Raw genomic sequence first — 25,614 nt, forward strand, 5'->3', positions numbered from 1 at the left:
CAGACAGGAGGACCAATGGAACTGATCAGAAGACCTGGATATCAATCCACACATCTTCGAACACCTGATCTTTGATAAAGAAGCAAAAAATATCAAATGGAAAAAAGAAAGTATCTTTAACAAATGGTGCTGGCATAACTGGATATCAACATGTAGAAGAATGAAAATAGACCCATATCTATCACCATGCACAAAACTCAAGTTCAAATGGATCAAAGACCTCAACATAAATCCAGCCACACTGAACCTCATAGAAGAGAAAGTGGGAAGTAACTTTGAACACAGTGTTGCAGGAGACCACTTCCTAAATATAACCCCAGTAACACAGACACTGAGAGCAACAATTAATAAATGGGACCTCCTAAAACTGAGACGCTTCTGTAAAGCAAAGGACACAGTCAACAAGACAACACAGCAGCCTACAGAATGGGAAACGATCTTCATCAACCACACATTGGACAGAGAACTGATCTTCAAAATATACAAACAACTCAAGAAACTTGGCATTATTATGTTTTCAAAGTTTCAATAAATTCATAGTACTTAGACAGTCGCTTTGTGGAGCAGGAGTTTGGCTTAGAACCTTTAGCTTCTTACTATTAGAACACTTCTTCAAATGATGTGTGTAATGCACAGAAATAACCCCCAGCACATGTGGCTGTTATGTGTGTGCAGATGTGCTGAAGCAGCTGGTGGAGAAGGAAATCACCTGCTGGTCTTCAGCTGGAGAGGTTTGCTTTTGCTGCCACCTTAGCGTTTCAGAAAGCTAAATCGTTTAGAGCTTGCTTTTTTTTTTTTTAACTTTCAAAGCTATTATCACTAGAGATAAATTGTATTTCTTATACTAATAATAGTGTGTTTATAACTGTATGTATAAATATTTATGATATTACTGATTTGAGGACACTGTCAATCATAGTCACTTCTCTTGAAGGAGTCTCTCCCTGGACCTGAGAAGTGGTTGGCTGAATTAATGCGCATTACATATATTGTGAGTAGATGATGGGAAAAGCAAGTGGAAGCATAAGACTGTTTCATAAAAGTTTATTGCATTTAAGCCGAACTGAATTGTCCCAGTAAAATGCAAAGGAAATAACTCCTGGTAAGACATTTAGCTTTACAAAAATAGTCTCTTTACCCAAAATTCCCTCCTCCATATAATACCAGGTGTTTTCATGTTTGTTTCCAAATACCTTAAATAAAGGTATTTAGCATATGTAAGGTGTTAGTTAAACCATATGTACTTCAAATATGTTACGAAGGAACAATTTAAATTACAGAAACTATTGAAAGTGGTTGAGGATGTGTGGGTACTTTCCTACTAAATAGATTTTAGTTCCATATTTTATTCAATAACAAAAACATTGCATAGACAAAGTAGTAAAATAGACCCAGTTGTGGAAAATTCACATTTCTAAAACTGTCCATTCTTCCGGGCTCTATGATAAATCTGCCCAACCAGCAGACTAACTGGGAAGGTGTGGTTAACTACTGGCTTGACTTGCAGTTATTTCCCAAAGTACACTGCTCATGCTCGTGCCAGGCAGGCCTCCTGTTTCCTTTCTTGTTTTTTTAACAAATAGTACATACCACATGTTCCATTCAACTTCACAGGAAACAAATCCTGGCTCCTAAAACTAGGAACAATTAGGAAAGGCCGTATATTTCATGAACTCTTTTTTCTTAACCATTAAAATGGTTGTGGATGCAAGAATTTATATAAGACAATTTTTAACATTTTTAAAATGTAATTAATTTTGTATTTTACATTCCAACTGAAGTTTCCCCTCCCTCCTCAGCCATTCCCGCTCCCCTCCCCATTCACTCCTCTGCTTCTGACCAGTAAGGGGCAGGATTCCCATGGATGTCAACAAAGCATGACATATCAGGTTTCCTAAAAACTAAGTACCTCCCTTGTATGAAGGCTGGGAAATGCGACCCAGTATGAGGAATAGGTTCCCAAGAGCCAGCCAAAGCATTAGGGACAGCCCCTGTTTCCACTGTTAGGGGTCCCTTAAGTAGACCAAGCTGTACAACTGTCATATATATGTAGAGGACCTAGGTTGGTCCCGTGCAGGTTCCCTGGTTGTTGGTTCAGACTCTGTGAGTTCCTTTGAGCCAGGTTAGTTGATTCTGTAGGTTTTCTTGTGATGTCCTTGACCCCCTCGCTCCTCTTCCTCCTCCTCTTCAGCAGGAGGGAACTCAGCCTAATGTTTGGCAATGGATTTCTACATCTGTTTCCATCAGTTACTGGATGAAGGCTCTCTGGTGACAATTGGGGTAGTCACCAACCAATTTGATCCCAAGAGAGGACCAGTTCAGGCTACATATCTACTATAGCTAGGAGTCTTAACTGGGATTGTCATTGTAGATTTGCGGGAGTTTCCCTTGTATCAGGTTTCTGCCTGACACCGAAACACACTCCCCATTTCCAGTCATCTTCTTCAGTACCCTCCCCTCCATTGAGGTTTATTTGTAAGTGTGTGTGTGTGTGTGTGTGTGTGTGTTAACCTATAAATACAGGTCCACATTTAGCCCAGAGGGTTGGAATTCCTGGAACTGTAGTTACAGATGGTTGTGAGTCACTCTGTGTATATGTTAGGAGTTGAACTCAGGTCTTTTGCAGAGCAGTACAAACACTTAACAAGTGAGCCATCTCTGCCAACCCTGTAAGAGTATTTTTAAAAGACAAAACATTAGGGAAAAGGGTAGAGAAAATTATAAGATACTAGCACTTTTTTTAGAAAACATATCAGGAGGCACTCACTATAACTGTTATAGCAGAATGGAAGTCACAACTGAAGCAATTATAGTTACCTGACACAGAGATGGGCTGCAGAATGTTGGCTAGGCCTAGCCTTCAAAGACATTGGATCCTCGAAACCCTGGGTGATAAGGTAAAAATATCTTTAGGTAAATGGACATATGACAGAAAATACATCCATAAAAGAGATGTGAAACAGATTAAAATGAAACCAAGAGGAAACAGTGGTAAAGTAGTTGGCAGTAAATAAATAAATCACCATTAATATTATTTATATAGATAAAAAGAAATTGCATCCTTGAGGAAGAAGAAAAAGAAAGAAGAAAGAAAAATACTTTCAGGTTGGATGCCCCCCAAATGCCCAGCTACATGTGTGATACTAGATCTGTCTGGAGGCGCCCCATTGTGACATTTCAGATCAAGAGTGAAATGCAAATTCTAAAGCTGCCTAAATAAAACTCAGGATTCTCGTGCAAATCTGTGACGAGAATAGCTCAAGCTCTAAAATCAGCAGCGTGGGAAACCAGGAGACTGGGAAACAGCACCTTCCACCCTGCGAAGAAGTGGTTTCACTCTGAAATCCTGTGCACTCCTTGAGTGTTCACCGTGTAAGTGAAAAAGCATGCTCTTAGATCTTTAAGGACTCAGAGTTGATTGCCCACTATCACTTGAGAAGATATTTATCATGCAGGAAATAGATCTCAGTGGGTAGGACAAGGTATGTGTACAAGCTAGGAAGCAAAATGTAAGGGTCCATCTGGGGGAATGTTTACCAACGTAAATATAATGGAGGAGTTACTTTCATTGGATAATAAAGAAACTGCCTTGGCCCATTTGATAGGCCAACCCTTAGGTGGGTGAAGTAAACAGACAGAATGCTGGGAGAAAGAAGCCAAGTCAGGGAGTCGCCATGATTCTCCCACTCCAGACAGATGCAGGTTAAGATCTTTCCTGGTAAGCCAGCTCGTGGTGCTACATAGAATATTAGAAATGGGTTAGATCAATATATAAGAGCTAGCCAGTAAGAGGTTATAACTAATGGGCCAAGCAGTGTTTAAAAGAGTACAGTTTCCGTGTAATTATTCCGGGTAAAGCTAACCAGGTGGCGGGATGCAGCCCCGCCGCTCCTAATACAACATAAATAAAATAGGAGTCAAACCACCTCGAATTGATAAATGGAGGTTCCTTATAGCATACTGCTTGACCCAGAAGTGTACAATGTTTACATAGTCATAATATTCAAATATTTTTTCTCTTACTGAAAGTGAGGGCAAAGATCTTTTTACCCCTTTGTTATGTTATATGTAGTACTCATGCAATAAATATTATTAAGATTAACCCAAAGATCAATAATTTCCCAGATAATTTCATTTTCAACTTTTATCAACTTGATTTAACTTTGTGAGGAGAAATATCTTGGGAAATATGTGTAGTTGACATAAAAAATGGGTATCCCCATGGAGAAAAGTCTAGCCAACAATTCCTTGATTAGAGTCTTTAATCTGAAGAGGCTGGGTTGTCCATTTGGGTCCCAGTTCCCCACCCACAGATATTAGAGAAAAGATTTCCAGCGGAGAGCACACTATGCCGAGTAGCCATCATTGTCATCTGCCACCTTCAACTGGGGAGATTTCCAGAAATGATGTGGATAAAAGAGAGAGAAGGCAAGAAAGTTCCAGAATTCACCTCAGAATGACCCCAATAGTTCTGATATTAAGTATCACATAACTTCTTAAACAGAGAACCCTGAGAGGGTGTGTCAGGACAAATAAAATGATAGCTCCCTGCCAAAGACACCAGACACAAGACTTTCCCATTAGCTGCTGTGGTCAGCTCTAGCTCACTGAGCCCCTCACCCCATGATCACCACAGACAACCATTTCCAGTCAAAGAAGAAACACCTTGAAGGGAACAATCACAGGATCCTCTGTGGTGTCTGTGACCCAGCATTCATTTGGAAGCATTATTTCTGGGGGTGTGAGTATCAGGAGGAGCCTGAGAGCAACAAAGCAAGAGGGAAGGCCGTACGTAGATCTTGCAGCCCGAGAGTTTAGAATAAAAAAAAAAAAAAAAAATGAAGCCTGCAAAGTTCCAGGAAAATAAATCACTACTGAATCATGAAGACATTTTTTGATAAAGATATTGATCCTGAGAGACAAAGGGAAAGCCATATGGCTTCCAGACATTAAAAGCAAGACACATATGGAAGGGGAAGAAATCAGGTCAGACATATGCTTCTGCACAGTAGCACTAAGTACCTGTTTATAAAGCCCCGAAGATAAAAATAGGTGTGACTCCCAAATGCAGTATTTAGCCATGCTATTGCTTAAGCAGAAGGGCAAGAGTCTTTCTCATGCATGCAGGAACTTAGGGAGTATATGTGGAGCCTTGCTTTAGAACAGATCTTTAAATGATAACATCTAGCTACCCAATGGATTAATCAAAATAAATAGCTTTAAACTAAAGTTGTAAGCAAACTTATGGTAAATACTTAGTATTTAATTCACCCAAATGTGGGAACCAGGGAAAAACAGCCATAAGAATTATGATCACAAAAGCAGATAGGAACATCAAAACCCAACAATTTACAAACAATAATACCACTGACAAATATGGGAAAGGGGAAAAAGTTGGTCAGGTTCCCCTCCTGTCCTGCAGAGGCATCATGAAATCTGTCTGAAATTAACATGAAGGATGCTCACAGTCATTCCAAGTGTTTAATATTTTCCTTAACATTTTCATTTATGTAGGCTTTTTCTTTTTAAGACAGATTATTATATAGCCTAGGCTGAGGAGCCTCTTGTCTCTGCCTTCCAAGTGATGGAATTTATAGGAATGTACCACTAGGCCAGTACTAATTCTATAGGTTGTTTGTTTGTTTGGTTTGTTTGGTTTGGTTTTTAAGATTTTATTATGTATGCTGTGTTCTGCCTCCATGTTTGCCTGCAGGCCAGAAGAGGGCACCAGATCTCATTATAGATGGTTGTTAAGCCACCATGTGGCTGCTGGAAATTGAACTCTGGACCTCTGGAAGAGCAGCCAGTGCTCTTAACTTCTGAGTCAGCCCTCCATCCCTAAGTATATAGGTTTTTAAAAGAATTATCTCTCATTGTAAATTCTAGAAATCTTTTTGTTGTGGTTCAGTTTCATTGTTTTGGCTAGATACAAAGTAAAAGCCAGTCATATATTTTTAAAGGCACATATAGTTATATACTGAGTGAGGTTCTATTTGTTGGTTGATTTATCTGTGTGGATAAAGTGCCGAGAAAATGCTGGGAAGGGCCCTGCTGTTGTAAACAGTGAACGAGGTGTCTGAGGCCGTTCAACACCGAGCACCCTTCATTTGACCTCAGAAGCTGAGCAAGGACAATATTAAATGTCTCATAATTCCCTACAAATACTAACATCTTTTGTGAGTGAACAGCACCTACTTAAGAAAGACAATACAGAACAAGAGCAGAGAAACGCATTGGCAAAACTGAGGTGACCCCCCTCCCTTCCTTGTATCAGTCTCTGTTGTGTTGCTGTGAAGAGATCATGGCAAAGGCAACTCTTACGAAAGAAAGCATTTAACTGGGCGCTTGCTTGCAATTTCAGAGGTTTAGTCCACTGACATCATGGTGGGGAGCGTGGCAGGAGCTGGAGCAGTAACTGAGAGCTATACCCTGATCTGTAGGCAGAGAGAGATGGGGAGAACAGAAGAGACTGGCCGGTGTGGGCTCTCCAGTGACATACTTCCTCTAACAAGGCAATCCTTCCTAACCCTCTAACCCACACAAATAGTGAAGCTTCTTCGTGACTAAGCATTCAAGTATATGAGCCTGTAGGAGGCTATTCTTATTCAAACCACCTCAGGCACAGAATAAAAACTAAAACGTAGCATGGTAAGCTTTAAAAAGAACAAAAACATAGGGTTTCCAGGTTGCCATGACAGTCTCTTTAGGGAACTTCCTCCAGAACAGGTGGACTCTGGATTTTGTGAAGCCACCACTTCAAGCGAGATTTAGATGTCTGTGCCCAAGACTAGGAACTCAGGTTTGGGGCACATACAGAGAAACTGGGATGACAGCCCTCAGATTGCCTCCCAAAGCAAGGACAACTGAGGTTTTGGGTTCTTTTGTTAGTTTGTTTTTACCAGAAAGTCGCAATGGATCCCGGGCAGGTAAAAACTACCAGTGTCCCTCACCTTGGCCTCCCTTAAACTCCTGGCAAAATCAGCTTCTTTCCTGCTCAGTATGCCACAAGAGAAATTAGCTGATTTAGTCTCTTTATCAGATCTGTTCCTTCATTCCTTTCAGAATAATTACAGGCTGCTGCTTTGCTGTCTCATGATACTGATTATTAGCTAAAGCTAATTCATCAGCTGGATATAGGTGAGACACCTCTCGCTATCTTTCAGGAAAAGCTTAGTAAAGTATTTGTCATTCTCCAGCCCGAGAAATGTTCTCCCTGTAAGTAAGAGTTTATTAGATACCGTGAGAGGTCCTAGGGTTCAGCCATTTTCTGTCCCAGCTATAATTAGAAAGCTAGACAAATTATATCAACTCTGTGGGTAAAAATCCACACAGATACTCTTTTTAATAAATCCAATTTACTCTATTTGCTTGGTATTAGCAACTGTTAATGTTCTGTCCAAATTCCTTTCCTTCCTTGTTGAAGAGAACTATATTGATACAGTCAGTCCATACAAATGGGTGGTTAATTACTCGGTGCAGAGGGCTGTGTGAGTCATCACTGCAGTGTGGAAGTGAGCATTGCCAATTGTCAGCTTTTTCCAGACTACATAGCGTTGTATAGTTTATGTCCCAATCAACGGTGACAAAGTAGCAAAAAGAAAATACTACCTAGATGTGAGGGACTCATTAAACAGATCAGTCTGCTCTTCGCTCAATGATCTCTAACCCTGACTGTGGACCACAGTCATCTGATGATGCGGAAAAACTGTTTAAAAGACACAGCACGTGTTTCCTGACCACAGAATCGGAGTATTATGGGTTTGGGAATGAGACAAGGTTTTGCAGATCTTCCCTGGAGTTTATTGGATTTTGGAGTGTTCCCTACAAGAGTAATCCTAAAGTGTCTTACTCTTACATATTTAAAGAAATATATTACTGTGTGTCTACATCTCTGGGACCCAGGCCCCGGTCATGCAAAATGTAATTTCCAAGGTCAGTCCATGGTTTAGTGCTCAAGGATAGGTGTGCGTTTATGTACCGTTCCTGTGATCCTCGCACACGAACACTCTAGTGGGCAGATCCAGGACTGTGATCCTGACATGTGGTCTCTGCATTTGCTCCTTCTTCCCTGTATGCATCGTTTGGACTTCCATGACACAGTACCTGGTGTTAGTGACCTAACAGGAGCAATGACTGTGTGGGCTCATGGCTTCAGGTGTTTCAGCCACAGACCATTCAACTTGCCACCATTCCTGGGCCTGTGATGAAGGAGAGCATTGTGGCACCAAGGTGTGGCAGAACTGCTGCTCACCTCACCAGGGAGAGACAGACAAGTGCAGCCTCCAGCAAGGCACCCACATTGGCCTATTTCTGCCAATAGATCCCACCTCCTAACGTACAGAACCATCCAAACTAGTGCCGCAGCTAGGAGCAAAGTCTTCCATGGATGCACTGTTTGCAAGGACACCTCACTTCTTAACCACAGCACATGCTTTCTCTTTGTTTCTGCCTCTTGTTTATTCTTTTCTAACCTCTTATGCCTTTTATTTTTCCTCGTGTTTTTCTAAACTTGCTCTTGGGTTCCCAATAATGGCTTCTTTTCTATTCAGAGAGTGACTGGGAGATAAACAGACGTATTAGAATGTAAACCAGCAGTGAAGGGGAGTGTTCTGAAGAAAAAAAGAGAAGAAATCAGAAGCAAAGATAATGCAGAAAATTTAATGTTTTTGTTTTTCTAACGACAGAGATATACCCATAAGGAAGAAATTACCAAGAAAATTCACATTCCATCAGAGCCCAAGTCACAGCTGCTATGGTTGCCATGAGGGACACATAACTGAGCTGCACTTCCATGCTTAGTTTCAGTTTGTTTGCAACTGTGCTTTTACCACGTGATTGCAAATAATTTGAGAGGTTGACTATTGACACCAGTAAGTAAGTGTGTTTGTCGGGAGCACTCTGGACGCAACAGAAAACCCACTGAAGGGAATGCAGAGGTCTTTGTTTTGTGTTCAGGTAAAACTCAGCCAGCTGCTTAGCTCCAACCCTTTAAGTTCTGGCCTTTACTTTTGCTTTTTAGAAAAGCCTAATGTTGAATGCTCTGTGTGTTACCCTGTAATCTCTCCAAAGATATCTGTAATCACCATAGTGGCTGACATATTAAAGCTGCCTGGTTAGTGCTCTAAATGTAGAAGACTGACTATGAGCTCCGCAGGATGCCGAAGCCCATCTTGGGCACATGTGATTGCAATGTGCGTTTTTAAATAAGCAGGTTATAGAATGCTAACAAACAAAGTCTTTATGCTATGCAGTGATGGACTGATATGACCAAGCCTGATCCCACTCTGGGCTTTATATGTAGTAGAGGAAACCAATATATTCTCAGTAACACAGAGACATTTAGACACACATGGACACAAGAAACAACTTGATAAAAATACATATAAGACTTTTGCCTAAGTGCTGTGGGTTGTTGTTTTTCCTTTTGCCATTTAGCAGCACCGTAGATTAATACAGGGCCTTGCACATGTTAAGCAAACACTACAGCACTGAGCTTTTCCCACAACCCTTTGCTTTTATTTTGAGACAGGGTCACACTAGGTTGGCCAAACTGGCTTCAAACTCACTGTGTAGACCAGGCTACCTCAAACTCGCTATTCTCCTGATTTTACTTCCAGAAGAGTTGACATTAGAAGTATATGCCATCACACCCAGCTCTTTTGACAATCTTAAAATCTCCTTCCCCATCCGTCAACAAATGCCCCAGACATTCAACAGACCCTTGAAGTCTGTTCAGAACTCAGCCTTTCCCTTCAGCTCGGCCATGCAGCCCATCCATTCTTGCTTCCTGCCTGGAAAATGGCCGTGGCCGCCTCTTCAGTCGTCTCTCTGCTTCTCTTCTCATTCCCAGTCCAGAATCCAGAGCAGCCTTTGATAATTTGAGTTAATACATCATTCCTCTGCTAAATATATTCCAATGGATTTATATTTTCTTTAGAGCCAAGGTCAATACTGTCAAGTGACCTGTAATATGATTTTCCCTGAACTTTTGTCTTTTTGTTATCTTGGTAATCTCATCACAGCTGTCCTCCACCCTCTGGAACAGACCAGCCTTCCTGCTACCACAGGGACTTACTTTGAGATCTTCTGAAAGAAACAAGAGAATGTGTTCACTCTGTTTTTCCTCTGTGCCTACTTAGAAAACCTTTAGTGTTGGCGGTTTGCCTGACTTGTGTGCCTGCACCAACTTCCATGCCTCCTTACCGTACTCTGTTTACATGGGGTCACATACATGTTTGTAGCTCATGCCTACTTAGAACCAATATCTCTGTCTTTAGGGTTAGTCTGGAAAATTCAGTTCAGAAAGGTGTAGGCAGACATTAAAGTTCTTATCCATATTAGTGAATTAACATACTCTAAACCTAAATTCACTTCTCATAAAGTGAAGAAATCTAGTGTAATGTCAAGATTTTTAAAAGGCTATATAATTCTTTGATATATGTATTTATGAAGGTTGGAATAAAGCAGAATTATTGAACCAGGGATTTTACATTCTCTGCTAATGTTAGAGTAGTAACGCTCTTTTTTTCCTTCTTCATTTTGAATTCTAAAATGTGATAGAGGATTGTAAGAGGAGTCAAGATCCTCGCAAACGTTCGTTATTCAGGACATACCTCCAGTGGAGCGCAGGGCAGGGCATCAGACTGGCATCTACATGCACCCCTCACTTAACTACATTCTGGAAGTTAGGTATACAGAAATAGTTTCTACACACCCAGCCACATTTGTATGTTTCTGCCTGGGAAACGATGTATGTATATGAATCAAAGGACAGCATTAATTTTTCTCTCATGCATTAAAAGACTTTTTTTTAAAGAAAAATCTCTTGAACTTATTCTTTTTACCAACTTGTTTACCTGAAAGGAAAGATAGTAGATGCAACCTATCAATAATTCTTGCATCTCTGTCTCAGGATGTGAAGGGCAGAAGAATGCCTTGCCATGGAAGTTAGAGACCTCAGCAGGCTTTCCTCGGTGAGCCATGCTTGTACGTTGCTGCTCTGAACTCCACACACAGCTATGTAAAATTGATGGCTCAAGGTGCAGCACTGTTAAAATGGGAGACAGTTCTGTTCTCAGATTCCAGTGTTAGCCACAATTGTCGGGCAGTTTGTCTTATTACATGGATTTTTGTACTTGACTTGCAAAGATCTCGGTTCCCTAACCAAAGTGTGTGTGTGTATGTGTGTGCGCGCGCGTGTAACACAGCTTTGGGGTGTTCTCTATATCCTTTCTCACCCTCTCCTTTCACTCTCCTGTTCTAAGATTTGTGTTTCTGAAAGCAGAAGAAGTCTATTTTAGCAACAATTTCCTTCAAATTACATTGAAAATTATTTCTTACTTAGATTATTCTTTTGTGTAGCCTAATCATTGAAAAGTTACCATCTGCCTTCCCCCTCTTCTTATTTAACCTAATTGATATCGATGTGTATCTATTACAGGATTTAAAGGCATCCTATATATGGTGAAAGATGCACAAACTCATTCCTCCCAGGGAAATGACAATTCACGCCCACTGTGTGCCCACTGGAGTGCTACAGTCAGGGCTTATTTGTTAAACAGTGTCAACGGTGTGAAGAAACTAGACCCTTTATACACACTGGAGGGAACGTGACGTGAACATACCATCTTAGCGTACACAGCTATGTGGCGGTACCTCACAAACGTAATGAGCAGCTAGACAGCCAGAGTGCATTGTTGTCTAATTCTGTTTGTATAAATTCTTATAGTGGCCAATCCACTGATGGAGAAGTCAGGGTGAACCTTCTAGGGAAGGACCAGGGCTGCCACGCTGTTTCTCATATGCAAACTTCCTACACTTGCTTTATAGCTATGAAAAATAATTTAAGTTTTAAAATTTTATTTTCAGAGATTCAGTGTTCCTAAATAGCCCAAATTCAATGCCTCAAAGTGCTCACAACCTATTTAAAGACAGACAGGTGCATTGATACGCTATTGTAAGACATGCTACATGCTGTGTTTGAAAGTAGGTGCAAGAAAGTAAAAAGTATATATATTTACAAAAGCAGACTCAGCAAAACTTGTCTTTGAGTGCAGTCAGTGTCTGCTAAGCTACTAAGACAACAGCAGTGCGTAAGGTGGACAAGATGTAAGCGATTAGGAAGTGTTGGATCATAAACCAGTCGCCGCCACGTGAGAGGACACATAGAATTACTGTGTCAGAACATGGGTGCTATTTACATCCGGCAAAGTGAGCGCTTTGTTTTGAGTTGACTGACTTTGCCGGAGTTGTAGGTCAATCTATCCAGTGGCTCTCAGCCCTCAGCTGCATACCAAGATCCAAGGAGCTGTTGCAACTTCTAAATCGGACCCTCCAGGGGTGGCACTTGGGCATCTGTGCTTTGAGTAGGAGACTATGACTCTTCTGGGTAGCAAGGGTGAACTGTAGTCCCTGTGGGTGGGGGAGTCTAGTCAGGGACTGGCAACACAGCAACAAATGTCCCTGAAAGTGTCATTTCTTTGTTCCTGTAGCCTCTGTGACATCTACAGAGACATGCACTTTTTCATATTTATCTCTTTGTAAGTGTGCCAAGAAATTTCTTTACAAATGGCTTTTATCCAAGTATTACATGAAAGATGTTAATCCTGCTGTTAAATTTTAACCCCTGTCCTTTCAAGCATGAGGACATTTCTGATTTTATTAGAAGCGCCCAGATCTGTAGCGGGAGCAAGAGCTGGGAAGGGTGTGCAGCAGCATCTGCAGGCCCTCGTTAGCGTGCTTGTATGACTCACCCTCCTCCCGTGAGGGAGGATGTATTTTTAGTCCTAACATTTATGTAGCAGATCTTTCGCTGTGGAAATAACACCACTTTCACTTAGAACATTGTAGTTCTCAGCTTAGTTCCTTCACTTGTTGTCCTTCGTGCATTTGTCTATGCTGTAAGTTATTATTTGGAAACAAATAATAGTACAATAGTAAACAAATAGTAATTTTACAAAAACTTTAAAAATAGTAGTAGACATCACGTGCAGCATTCACCCAGATATCCCCAATGTTGACAACAGATACAGCTATAATAAGCAAAACTGGAGAATTAATGTTGAAAAGAATATGAACTAAACTTGTCTAAATCTTACTGGCTTTAAAAAATGATTTGTTTATCTCTATTTTATGTGCATTGGTGCTTTGCCTACATGTATGTCTGTGTGTGAGGTGTCAGGTCCCCTGGAGCTAGAGTTACAGACAGCAGTGAGCTGCCACGTGAGGCTGTTCTTCCTCGTCCTCGGGAAGAACAGCCAGCGCTCCTAGCTGCTGAGCATCTCTCTAGCCACAATCTTAGTGCTTTTAAAGCTAATCTCCGTGTCTGGCCCAGGATACAGTCTGGTATTCTGCATTATACTTAGTTGTCATAAAATCCTTAGTCTCCTCTGATTTGTGGCCATGTGCTCATCTTTGTTGTTTCTTTGTTTGGGATTTTATTTCTACTTCTCTGGCCCTTAAATGAATAAATACTGCTGAGTTCATCTGTAAAATGTTTCTCGTCTGGGCTTCTGCGTTGCAATGTTTACTTTTGTTGTTTTCTATTATCATCATCATCATCACCATCATCATCATTGTGTGAGGTGTGTGTGTAGGTGTGCATACCAGCACACATGTAGATGGAGAAGAACAGCTTTCTGGTATTGGTTCTTTTCTTTTGCCTTTGCATGGCCTCCAGGAATCAAATTCAGATTGCAAGGATTACAAAGCAGGCACCTGTACTTGCCAAGCAATCTCACCTGGCCACAGTGTGATGTTTTCTTATGATTAGATAGCAATTGTTTACTTTTCAGGAATACTGAAGAAATGATCAGGAAACACAAATGTGTGTGTATGTTATGCATAGTTAAGTTCACATGGATCATTGTTTAAGGCTCTGTCTTCTGGATCGACTACTCACTGCAAAGTTAGTTTTTTCCTTTTGTAAATGAGAACTACCTTTGTCACTATTCCAGTATTTTGTTCTTATACAGTGTAACTAACTGGTTTGTGCATCTATTGCTCTGTCATGCCTATGACTATTGCTGTAGTCTTTGCCTAATAATATTTCTGTATTTCTCTCATTGATTTACATTATTTAAATATGCAATTCTTCTGTATGGATGGGCTGTTCATCTGTGCCTATTTGTTTATATCTATGGATTTATAGGTATATTTTTTAGAAATCATTAGTCGACACTGTTGTGTTTATTTTTGTGGTCATCTTATTCCAGCTTTGACCACTGTTATTCTCTCTAATTAGATACTTTATCCTCTTGATGTACTTTCATTCTTTTTAAAAATTCTTTTTTCTGATGTCATAAGATGTTCCACACTTAGTTTCTCTAATCCTTTTTATAAGAAATCACCTCTCTTGTAAGCTGTTTTTATTGATGAATGGTATTCAGACAACAGCAGTAGCTCCTAAGCTCTCCCAGCAAGAAGTGCCAAGGATATGTACAGACTTGCTAAAGCAGGCGACTCATCCACCGTGCTTATCACCTATTCTGAAAACGTGAGTTCATCCTGATAACTCAGATTCCAGTTCAATGCGAGGAGCTTCATTATAAACATCTTCCAGCTATCCCTATTTCTAATCCTGGCTTTAACAGTAAAACACTGCCTGTCATAATTTACAGTCCTAGCTCACACAGAAAGTAGTTATTGAATTGCTAGCTGATTGTCTTAATATTCAGTCAAAATGTTGTTTCCAAAGCAAACTATTTCTTAACTCTCGCCCCATTTATTGTAGCTGTGTGATTCACCCGGGCTATGCTGTTCATTCTCAGTACAGTTGGTTCATTTGTGACAGTATTCCTCTTTGAGCTCTCCATATTGATTTTTATTTTGGAAATGATGTAAAGTACTACAATAGTTCAGAAAATCAAAAAAAAAATAAAAAATAAAAGAGGTATTTGCTGGGTGGTGGTGGCACACACCTTTAGTCCCAGCACTTGGAAAGCAGAGGTAAGTTTTTTATTATCAGAACTATATTTTCAAGGTAGAACCCTCGAAGTGGAATTTCTTTGTCAAAATTAAGTGCATATGTATTTCAGTCTTGCAGTCATCTGTCAGCTGTCTATATACCTCTGGGTATGTAGGTGAATGTTTAGTCTTTGTGAACATAGAAATTACTGAACAGTTCTTACTAATTTGTGTAAATTTCTTAGAATGTAACTTTCTTGACTAGTTGCATTTAACACATTAAAAAAGTATTGAAATTTCCTTGGAATTAGGGAGTTAGTATTGCATATTTTTTCAACAATACAAATACAAGAAAGTATGTCACCAGCCCCTGATGTAAGTAGCAATCACATATTTACATTTACAGGCCTCTGAACACAGGTGCAATTTACACATCCATGATCAGCAGTAGAGAGTGTGCAGTTCGAGGACTTCACAGCGCCGCAGAGCGTGAACATAATGCTCTCGGAGCCTTCCGTTTGTCTAGCCTCACGACGTTGTTTGTGGCACAGGGGCTAGAGCCCAGAGCCTCACTCACTCCAAGCAAGCCACATTGTCACTGAGCTATAGCCTCAGCCTTTTCAGTCTTGAGGTAGTCTCTCCCAGAGTTGTCCAGGCTAACCGTGAACCATGTGGCCAGGCCAGGCTGAGCGTACAGCCTTCCTGACCAAGCCTCTCAAGCAGCGTGCATTTCAGACCTGTACCACCCGGCCCGAGTCAGGCCTTCCCATTTCGTATCAACTGCTCACTAGAATGGCTTGCAGAAACACCAAACAAGCTGTGACATTTATGTAGCAAAAAGTCCTATGTGCATTATCTCATTTGATCCTGTGAAGTAGATGAGACATACAGTCAATATCTGTATTGTCTGGATGAAGAAGCTGTGTTTCACAAAAGTTAAATCTCACCCTGAGGTCAGTTATCTACTAAATACAGTGGCTAGAGGTGAACCTAAAGTTAGATTATATTACATTTTCACAGCTAGCTCATGAACTACAATGAAGAAGTTGTCAAAGGCGCTATATATTTTAAGACAGATGCATATATATACACACACACACACACACACACAGAGACTTTTCCATTAAGCCAGTGCTATCAACAGAGGCTAAATACTTGGCCATCTCTAAGCTATAATATTTAGGTCTTAAATAGTGTCAAAGAGAGTAGGCTCAGTCTCCATCCCAACCAATTGAAAATGTCCTCTACGTGGGAGGAGGTTGTGCCTCTTGGGTAGAGCCAGCCTTTGTGAACCATTTAACATGAGTTCTTTTTCTCTCAAATGCTCGTTGTCCTGCAAGGCTCCTGGAGGGATTAAGGAGAGTTCCATTGGGAATACCTCAGGTCCAACTGGTATCCCAACAGCACTTGCGTCTTGTCGTTACTGATTCCTATAGTGACCAGTCTGACCTCTGTAGAACACTTGTGACAGACTTGAGTTTACTTACACGTTTGCTTGTTTTGAGCTGTATGTTCTGGACTAGCTTTGGGCTGTTGAGGACCCTGCTCTGCAGGCTTTGTGTCTTGCCACAGCATCTGTTATTATTCACAGAATGTTTCTGCAGTGCCTCTTGCCTCTTTGAGTGTGTTTATGCATAGCCACATAGACTTACTTGCGTGCTGTCTCTTTTCATCCCTCAACCCTTGGACAGGCTGCTTTCCTATCCAGCACTCTTGCCATTGCGCCTGCCTTTGTTTCTCCAGAGAACTCTTGGCTGTCTTTTAAGACCCAGCTGACCTCTTCTTTGAAGGCTTCTCTGTCATTCCCCCGCAGAGGGTTCCTTGCATATTTATAGCATGGTTAAGAGCCTGCTCTGTGCCGGGCACGTGCTGGGCACTAGACATACTGCACTGCATAGTGGCCTTTGCTCTAATGTGAGAGGTAGGCCATCAAATAAGTAAAAGCTGTATCCAGGAGAAATAAATGACTGGGCGGTGACTCTGATCACATGAGATATGGAAAATGAGAAGGAAGTAGGGATAAAGATGGATTGACATGATACTGTGTCTGCTTACTTAGTTATTCTCGGCTACCCAACCTCACCCTCACGTCCACTAAACCAGCCTTGAGCTCTGTCTGTATCCCCAGCACCTAGGCTCAGTACGTCACATGGTAGTTCCATCACTGGGATGTCTCCTGTTAGAATGACGTCATGCCCTGTGGTTCTAATGGACATATCTGATAGTACACAGGACGAGGTGCTGGCTCCCATCTTCACATCCTGTTCCTACCATTACTGTTTTGACACATTATGAAAGTTATTCAATCTCTAGGTAACTTGATTTGCTGATCCTCTGAGGTGGTAATAAGAAGACTCCACAGGCTTACTATGAGGGTTAAATCAGATACTTAGCCAGAAATCCTTAGTCCAGAACCTGACTTATTGAAGGTAACCTATAAGCCATTGGTGGAAATGCTTTAGCACTCATGAGGTTCACTGAAGAAATGAGCTATGTCAGAATAATGAAGTTGAAGCCTAACTTCAGTAAACAGAGCAAGGCCAAAACCAAAACTAAATGCCCTGAGTTACCCACAGTTGCTGCCTTTATTATATAATTTAATTTGGACAAGGGAGAAAAAAAGCAAAGGAAAACTCCAGACACAAGTGACTGTCAAGCCAGGTCAGCAGCTGCTGTGGTCTCCTTATTTGCTTGTATGGCAACCTGTGAAAGTGCCTTGTATCTTTTGATTTACCCTCTTCTGAATAGTTCAGGACTCTTGTGTTCTAGCCTCAAGTCTCAGAGAAACAGCTGTTCACAATCTTCTGACCTTGGGCCTCCCTCAACTTGTGCATTTCCATCTTGTAAACAGCACAGTCGGCACAGGCTGTGCTGGGAGGGATGGAGTTCGAGCACCTCCTACTTCCCTAAGCAGAGGCAATCTTCAGGATACCAATAAAGTGATGCCAATACCAGAGAATATCAGCTTTGTTTTATTCTGTTAACTTTTATTGATTCTTTGTGGATTTCACATCATGCATTCCAATCCCACTTATCTCCCTGTCCCCTCGGATCTGACCTCTGCCCTTGCAGCAGCTCCCTACCCCCAAGAAAAAACCCACAAAATTTAAAAGAAAAACCAAAGACCAAACATAACAAGAAACAAACAGAAAGGAGAAGAACCTTGTCGTGGAAGCTGTAGCGTTGCCCATTGTGTCGCACAGGTTACCTTGAGTCTGTCCGTTCGTCTTGACTTTCAAGTATTCACTACCAGGAGTCATTGGAGTCATTGGTCTGGCCCTAGGCCTCTGGTTTCTGCTACAGCCCTGATAATGGGCTCTCACTGGGGCTCCTCCTGGATACCTTGCAGTTTTGGATCTGTAGGTTCATCCTCTTCACGTGTGCCAGCAGTTCATAGATGTGGTGGATGTTAGGGTGGGCAAACTCATAGCCCTGGTTCTGGGCCTGGGTGGCAGCTGGGTTGGTCACTTGCCAGCTTCCCTCCTTGTCACTGCCCTAAGTGAGCTTTTCAGCACTGCTTCAGCCGCCTCACCAGTGCAGCCTGCAGCAGGGAGCAGGGCTGATTCTCCAGGTCACACACACTCAGTGCAGGGGCATGTGAGGGGCAGGGCCAGCTCTGTTGCGTGTGCTGCCCATGTGAGGTGCAGGGCCCCTCTTGTGTGTTGTAGCTGGTGTGGGACAGGGTGAGCTCTCTCCCTCTGATGACCCTGGGGCCAGCTTTCTCGCCTGCCACCGGTAGCAAGAGGTGGAGGGCATCTTTCCCTCACCCATGCCACTGCCTGGGGTCAGGGACCAGCTCTCCTGCTCTCACACCTTCAGTCCTGCACCCCTGACCACAGGGTCAGTTGTAGTGTGCTGCCCAGGTAAGGTACATATCTCTGGTGAGGGGTGGGGCCACTTTCCCAAGGTAAGTAGGGGCAGCTTTCCCCTGAGGGGCAGGCCAGCTATCCCAGGGCCAGCGAAGGGCAGGGCTGGTTCAGTACAGCATGGTTCCAGTGACACCCTGTGGGGTTAGTGTAGGATATTCTTTCTGCTGCTACTACTGTTACATGCATGCACTCAATCGGAAAGTGTTAATGAATACCATCTTAGGAGGAACTTAAGAAAACTCTCTGTGGTATTTTTAATTGAAAACACTGGGATCATGACTGTTGTTCTAGAAACATTGGCTTCCTGTAAGTACTTTGTTACAGGAACCCTTGGGTATGGGGATAAGAGTTTTTTGTTTTGTTTTGTTTTTTTTAAAAAAAAAAAAAAAAAATCACTGAGATGGTTACTGGAGTCTTGCCAAGAGATATTTCCCGGGTTGTATTATTTCCTTGAGAAATTTATGCTGCCTTTCTAAATGTAGTCAGCACAGTTTAGAAAATACCTCCCACCTCTATGGTTCCAGAAGTCAAACCGTGTCATCGGAATAAGGAAATAACTAGCAAACAATTGTTCTTTCCCTTTTAATGTCTGTGGCATTGGCATCAAGGTTTTCATTCACAGATAATACATCTTAACATTATTCTGGCTGCAGGTATTAAAATCTGTTTTCTATGCTTCATAAACGTTAGAGCCATACTCACCTATCAAACCACATACCCTGGAGAGAGCCCCGTTTGCTGACTGGTGGCTCCAGCAGGGTGGTGGGTTGTGGAGCTTTTCAGGGGTAACTAAAGCACCTCTGAGACTCTAGTATAGACATGTGCATTTAGTAGTGGTACAGGGGTAAAGAACCAAGAACATCAGAGATAATGTCATGGTTTTCAGATGCCAGGCTCTTTTTATAAATGAATAGAAAGATTTCTGATATGGAAAGGAAATTTGCCATAACAAATACATTCCCTTTGCTGCACTCTAGCCTGGCACCAATTAAATTCTACTATATGTATAATATACTCTTAATTCCCAACAGCCCAAGAAGAACCTATGTGAAAAGTATTATATGTTCTTATATTTTACAAGTAATGAACAGATGGAAAAAATTATACTGATTCATAAAGAACTTTGCATGTAATATAACACACCTCAAAATGGTGTTTATGTGGTCAGGTTTTTTTCTTTTCAAAAGTATTAGAGTTACCTTGAATAAAATTTAGATAACGCTTGGACTTTTATAATGCTCCATCTATAATTTACTTGTATTTATTTCTCCTGCAAATATGAATGCTTGAAAGTATAGGTGACCTTGAGGTGAGTGAACTGGTAAAGACTGTATTCAATGCCAGGGAAATTACAGAATGATTATTCACCGCACACAAGGGTTTGTCATAGGGCAAGCTTTCTTAAAGCATTTCAAATTTAATTTAGTTTATAAAACATTCATTTGCACACAGCATTTCAGGAACAGGTTCAGTGGGGAGATGAGCCCTAGTCAATCATGGATGGGAGGTAGGTTCCCTAACACTGCTAACGTCAAGGCTTTCTCTCTTCCTCCCGGCAGCACTGATCGCCATTGGGCGATACAGCGTGACTATAGAGACGGTGGACGTTGGATGGTGTAAAGAAATCACAGATCAAGGAGCCACCCTGATTGCACAGAGCAGCAAATCCCTGAGATACTTGGGACTGATGAGATGTGATAAAGTAAGATGGACTTGTTTGTTTTCTGCATGTAGTTGCTATAGTAACTAGCTTAACGCCATATTCTCTTCCTACATGCCCATGCACACTGCTAGCCATGTGGTTTTTGTCCTGATTTGCTAAAGTATTCAGGAATTATTTTTGTATTTCTGATTAATAATGGATTTTTGTACTTAAAGGGGAGGAGGCAATCACGTGGTAATATCGTAGAATTTAGCTTCCTATCCCTAAATTCACAGAGCAGAATTTAAGAGGCTGCTGCAAACTGCGATTTATACGGTTTAACAAATTAAATTCTAGAGTTTAAGTTTCCTGTAGCAGCAAAGTGTCCAATTGGCTTTTCGTAAGTGTTCGTTCCATTTCTGCACACGTGTGTGTTACGGCCATTGGAGGCAAGAAGGAGCCAGTCTGTGCACATCAGGTTGTCTCTCCTATTGCATGCTGTGAAATGTCCCCAGAGGCCTAGCCAAAGTGGCATGGAGCCGTCCGTTGTCAAGGACTGAGCATGAGTTTAGGAATGGGACTGCATTTAACAAGACAGAGAAGGAAACAGAGAGCATCTGTGCAGCCCACTCAGCCCTGAGCAGATGTTCTCTCCTCTGCAGCTTCCATGATTTCCCTATAACAAATCAAAGAATTAGTTCTTTATTTGCAATGCCAAGTAAAGGCTGAGAAATCTCAGACACCTGAACAAGCGTCCGTACCCAAAGTCTTTGACATCTGATTCCAACATTTCTTAAACGTGCCAGAGGCAGCCTTTAGCCACGAGGCAGCTTTCTTTGAAAAGGTGTGTCTGGAGATGTGCTCTAACAAAGTGCTGGCATCTTTTTCCAGTTTACATGTCTGTGCCACTTCTGCAATGAGTAGGGACAAATCTGTCACATGAATTGATACTAGACAAACATGTTGCTCAAAGGCCATGTATTTGTCTACATTTTCTAAGTGTAGACAAATCTGGGGCAAAAATCACAGTGGTCCAAATCCATTGTGTGCTTTGTCATTTTTGACAATAGATCTAATTGTTGTTTCCAAGGTTTTAAAATTTCAACTGCTCTAGACCTTTGCTGGTTATGTTCTAGAGACTATATTATATCTTAGCCCAGCGCAGAAAGCTACTTGCTTTGTATCTTAGCAACAGCACTGAGACCCACCGGAGCAAGTCTCCCTCAACACTCATCGCTGGCTGAGAGAATGCTGATGCTAACCTTGTCACTTTACAGTTAAAGGGTCCGCAGTAGGCAGAGATCTCTGGAAACACAAAACAGTAATAGGCAAACTCCTCAGCATCCACCAAAAACCTATGCCACATAAATGCTGTCTCAACCAAGGACTCCAAAGTGAATGCATTTAGAGCCACTTTTTCTAGCCTGTCTTCTTTATAGTTTGTACCTTGAACATTAGCTTCATCTTCAGATACAAATTACAACCATTTATGTTCTTGTTTCTTAGTTTAGAACACTATTCCATCCCTTAGGCTAAGCAGCATTTTGTTGATTTTAAGTTTAAGAATTCTGGACTTTAAAAAAAAGACTAAATAAAAGCACAAATTACTGCAAAATGAGATAGAGAGGTCGTAGCAATTCGTGATGTCCCTAAGGCTTGCAGTCTATTCTGTGTTCGGTTCTGCATCCTTTCTCAGACAGAGGACGGCTCTGTGAGTCTGTTGCCTCTGACACAGTACCGTCTGGACTCAGCCTGCTGCAGTTCAGCCCAGCCCAAGGAGCTAAGCCTTGCTGTCTAGCTTCCTGAGACTCGACTTTGCTCAGAGCCAAACATGAGGGCTTCAATGAGAACAGAAGACATTTCCAAGCCACACACAACGTGCAAGCAAAGTATTGAACAGAAAGTTGGATGGAAAATCCAAACTAAAGTAGTTTTTCAGATTTCCAATTTTGCTTTATGTCACCCATCTTTAAATTCTCATCAAGACCCAAAGAAAGATTTGCATGGAGAAGAAAAGCAGCCCATAATAAGGGGAGTGTCCTCTGGGGCCAGAGCGTGGGTTCAGATATGGGCTTACACACTCTGATAATAAGGGGAGTGTCCTCTGGGGCCAGAGCGTGGGTTCAGATATGGGCTTACACACTTAATAGTAGAGTAATCCTGAGCACAGCTTCTTGCAGCATTTGTGAAATGAGGATTATCCTAGTACCCATCTTGTAGAATTGTGAACATTTAAATAAATTAATGAATATAAAGTACTTAGGATAATGTCAATCATATATAAAATACCCTGAATTACTATTCTTTTTAATGACATAGTAACTTGTACTATACAGTGGTATGTGAGCTTATGACTATAATACACACATGCACATCACATCACATTTTGGAAGCAAATTTAAAGAGGAAATAAAATACTCAAACTATAGAAGATACCTTTGTAGTTTTTTCACATCTAAACTTCTGTGCTCTAAAGAAAGACACCAATAATCACACTTTCTACACATTTAATTGATAAAAACAAATGTCTCCATGGAACACTGCATTTAGTAAAGTTCCTAACTCATCTGCTCAGGCACAGAGATGAAGAAAGTATGAACATAAGACACTGATGTGGGTAGAGAAACTAGCAAGGAGAAATAAAGGCAAACAGGAGTGGAAATAAGAAACAGTAAAAGCAGGGCCACGGCATGGAGATCTGCTGTGTGTCCCCAACATTGGTCATCAAGCCAACAAAGCATCAACCAAAGTGGTGCATACCACTGTGTCGCTATAGCTCAACCAGTCCTGCTAACCACTAACAAAGGTCATTAGTTAGCGATCCCCACCTTGTTTGGCACACCGTCTGGAGCCAGCCAAGAGACTTCTACATTATACAGTTAGACACCTGGCCAAGAATGTGGCTAGCAGGATCCCTGAGCTGGGGAGACATGTCAGTGAGTTTGTAAGTCTCTCCATCATGTTCTGGAGTTCTCTGGTCCTTAGAAATCACAAAGTCAGCTGAGTATTGGGGGTGAATTCCTTTAGTCCTAGAACTGAGGTGGGGGGGACAGAGATGAGGCATAGACTCTGGTTCCAGGTCATCCAGGGTTACATAGTGAGACTCTGTCTCAAGAAAAGAAAGACTTGGTAGAGTCTAGTTGCATTTTCTTTCATATATAGGTTTCATTCGGTACTACTTACATTTAATTTGGAGGCTATATTTAGCCAAACTTGTACTTTCCCCTACTTCTGCTTCTAAAAGGTTATAAGAATCATAACAAAATGTCTTTTATTTGCTGTAGGAAAATCTCAATATCTCTCTCTGTCTCCTCTCCTGACCCCCAGATGCAAAGCATCAAACATATTCTTTGCAGCTGAAAAAGCATGTACACGATTATCAATGTCTAAGTAGATTTGCAGTAAATTTGTTTGGCTGCAACACTGCTGAGTCCTGGGGAGGCGTCCCCCAACCCTCCAACCACTGGAGCCTTCCCCACGCAGCTGTAAAGTTAGGAAGTGCATTAAGAAGGCTCTGAGTAGCTTTTCCGATGACTGGATGGATAAGCATGTTAAAAGGTTTTGAAGCTGACGCCACATAATCTCCTAAACTTTAATGCATTGTAAAAACCAAGAGAAGAAAACGCTGTGTGAGACTGCTTTGATGAATTGGGGGGAGCTTATACTCTTAGTCACTGTTCAAAGACTTACTTGACCTTGGGAATTAGAGCTGACCTGAAATCACCTATCAGTTTGACTCACATTTATTTAGTGACTTAGTTAAAAGTACGTAGGTAATCAATGGGACTGAAATAAAAGCAATGTGTTTACTCTAGCTTCCACAGCCATAAACAGTCAGTGGTGACTTTGTTCATAGAAATCGTTTTCACGACTTCAGTAAATTCTAGACTTTAGAGATCTGTTTCTTATGATATTTTCCTTATTTCTTACAAGGCAATTTGGATAGAGAACAAAACTGAAAGGGAAAAAAGCACATGGGAAAGCTGTAGGGCAAATGGAAATGCAATGTTCAAGGTTAATGAAAAAGGTTTGGGGTAACAAGGTTGATGAGAAGAGAGAGGGCACAATGGAATGGCATTGGCTGGAAAAGGAGACCTCGCCAGAGGCAACTTGGCTGGCTTGGGAAACCTCTGCAGTGTGTGTTAATACCAAAGTTTGGAGACACAGGCCTGAATTATGAGCAGTGAATAACATCATAAACGTAGCAATTCTCAAATGCCAAACCCTTGTGAAAAGCAGTTGGATGGAGAAATGCTGGAGCTTTTAAAAGCTCCCTTTCACTTTCTATTTTTTTTTAACTTCATGCAGAACTAATTTTACACACTGTTCATTTGATTTGAAAATGCCAGCGTCTGGGGTATCATTAAAGAGCGTTATTGAGGGAGCCACTCTTGGCAACGCTTTCACTTAAAATGCTTAGTTCTTATGTTCCTGCAGAGTTAGAAACTAGGAGAAAATGTACCCCAGTTTATACCTTAGGCCACTCTGCCTTGCCCCTCCCCCCCCCACCCTTCACCATTAGGCAAGTAGCTGCCTTCTGCTGCTGTCGTTGTCTCCTGGACCACTAGAGGTGTCTGGAAGGCTGTGTGGACCCTGTTACTCCAGGACTAGACATAAATAGACTGTGATGGTCCACTCCAGTGTCCTATGACCAAAGCCTCCTGGAATTCCTTTGATTTCTGCTTGACATAAATTAGAACTACACAGGCGTGAAGCGTCCACCAGGCAAAGATCAGGGAAGCTGCTGGGGGAGGAGGGCTGCCTTTGTGGTCTCTGTTGATCACCCAGCTGCCTGCAGGCCAGGGGCCCAGCGGAGGCTCGCTCTTATTGGGCCAAAGCATGAAAATAATCAAATTAATTCATTTCTTACCAAAAATTCACTTCCCAAGACCATCTTCCTAATCTGCCACAATTCTTGAAATTCTCAGTTGGTGAGAGAAATAAGTGATATATTTTGATAAAGGTCGCTTGCTATAATATCTTCTCTAGGACATAAGAAAGCCTGACTCTCGTGAAGAATTCCTTATTTAAGTGGCAGAGGGATGGCTAATGTGGAAAACAAGTGATAGGAACCAGTCTGCCAGAGCTCTGGTTACAGCCGGAAGATACAGAGGGCCCAGTACTGTGTGCCCAAGTTAATTCAGGAAAATTTGACCACTGAACTGCTTTTCTCAGAAGACAATTATGGGACAAGAAGGC

The 25,614-nt window shown here is 41.6% G+C and overlaps 1 protein-coding gene across 1 annotated transcript in view; it reads left to right on the forward strand.

Annotated features, from left to right (window-relative positions):
- Fbxl17 (F-box and leucine rich repeat protein 17) overlaps nucleotides 1–25,614 on the forward strand; it is a 465,950-nt gene that overhangs the window by 421,531 nt on the left and 18,805 nt on the right. The window contains exon 8 of the mRNA XM_057758272.1: nucleotides 20,333–20,475. Coding sequence (XP_057614255.1) covers nucleotides 20,333–20,475 — 143 coding nt within the window. The remainder of the gene's footprint in view (nucleotides 1–20,332; nucleotides 20,476–25,614) is intronic.

This window comes from Chionomys nivalis, chromosome 2 (assembly GCF_950005125.1).
Source record: "Chionomys nivalis chromosome 2, mChiNiv1.1, whole genome shotgun sequence".
NCBI classification, from domain to species: domain Eukaryota; kingdom Metazoa; phylum Chordata; class Mammalia; order Rodentia; family Cricetidae; genus Chionomys; species Chionomys nivalis.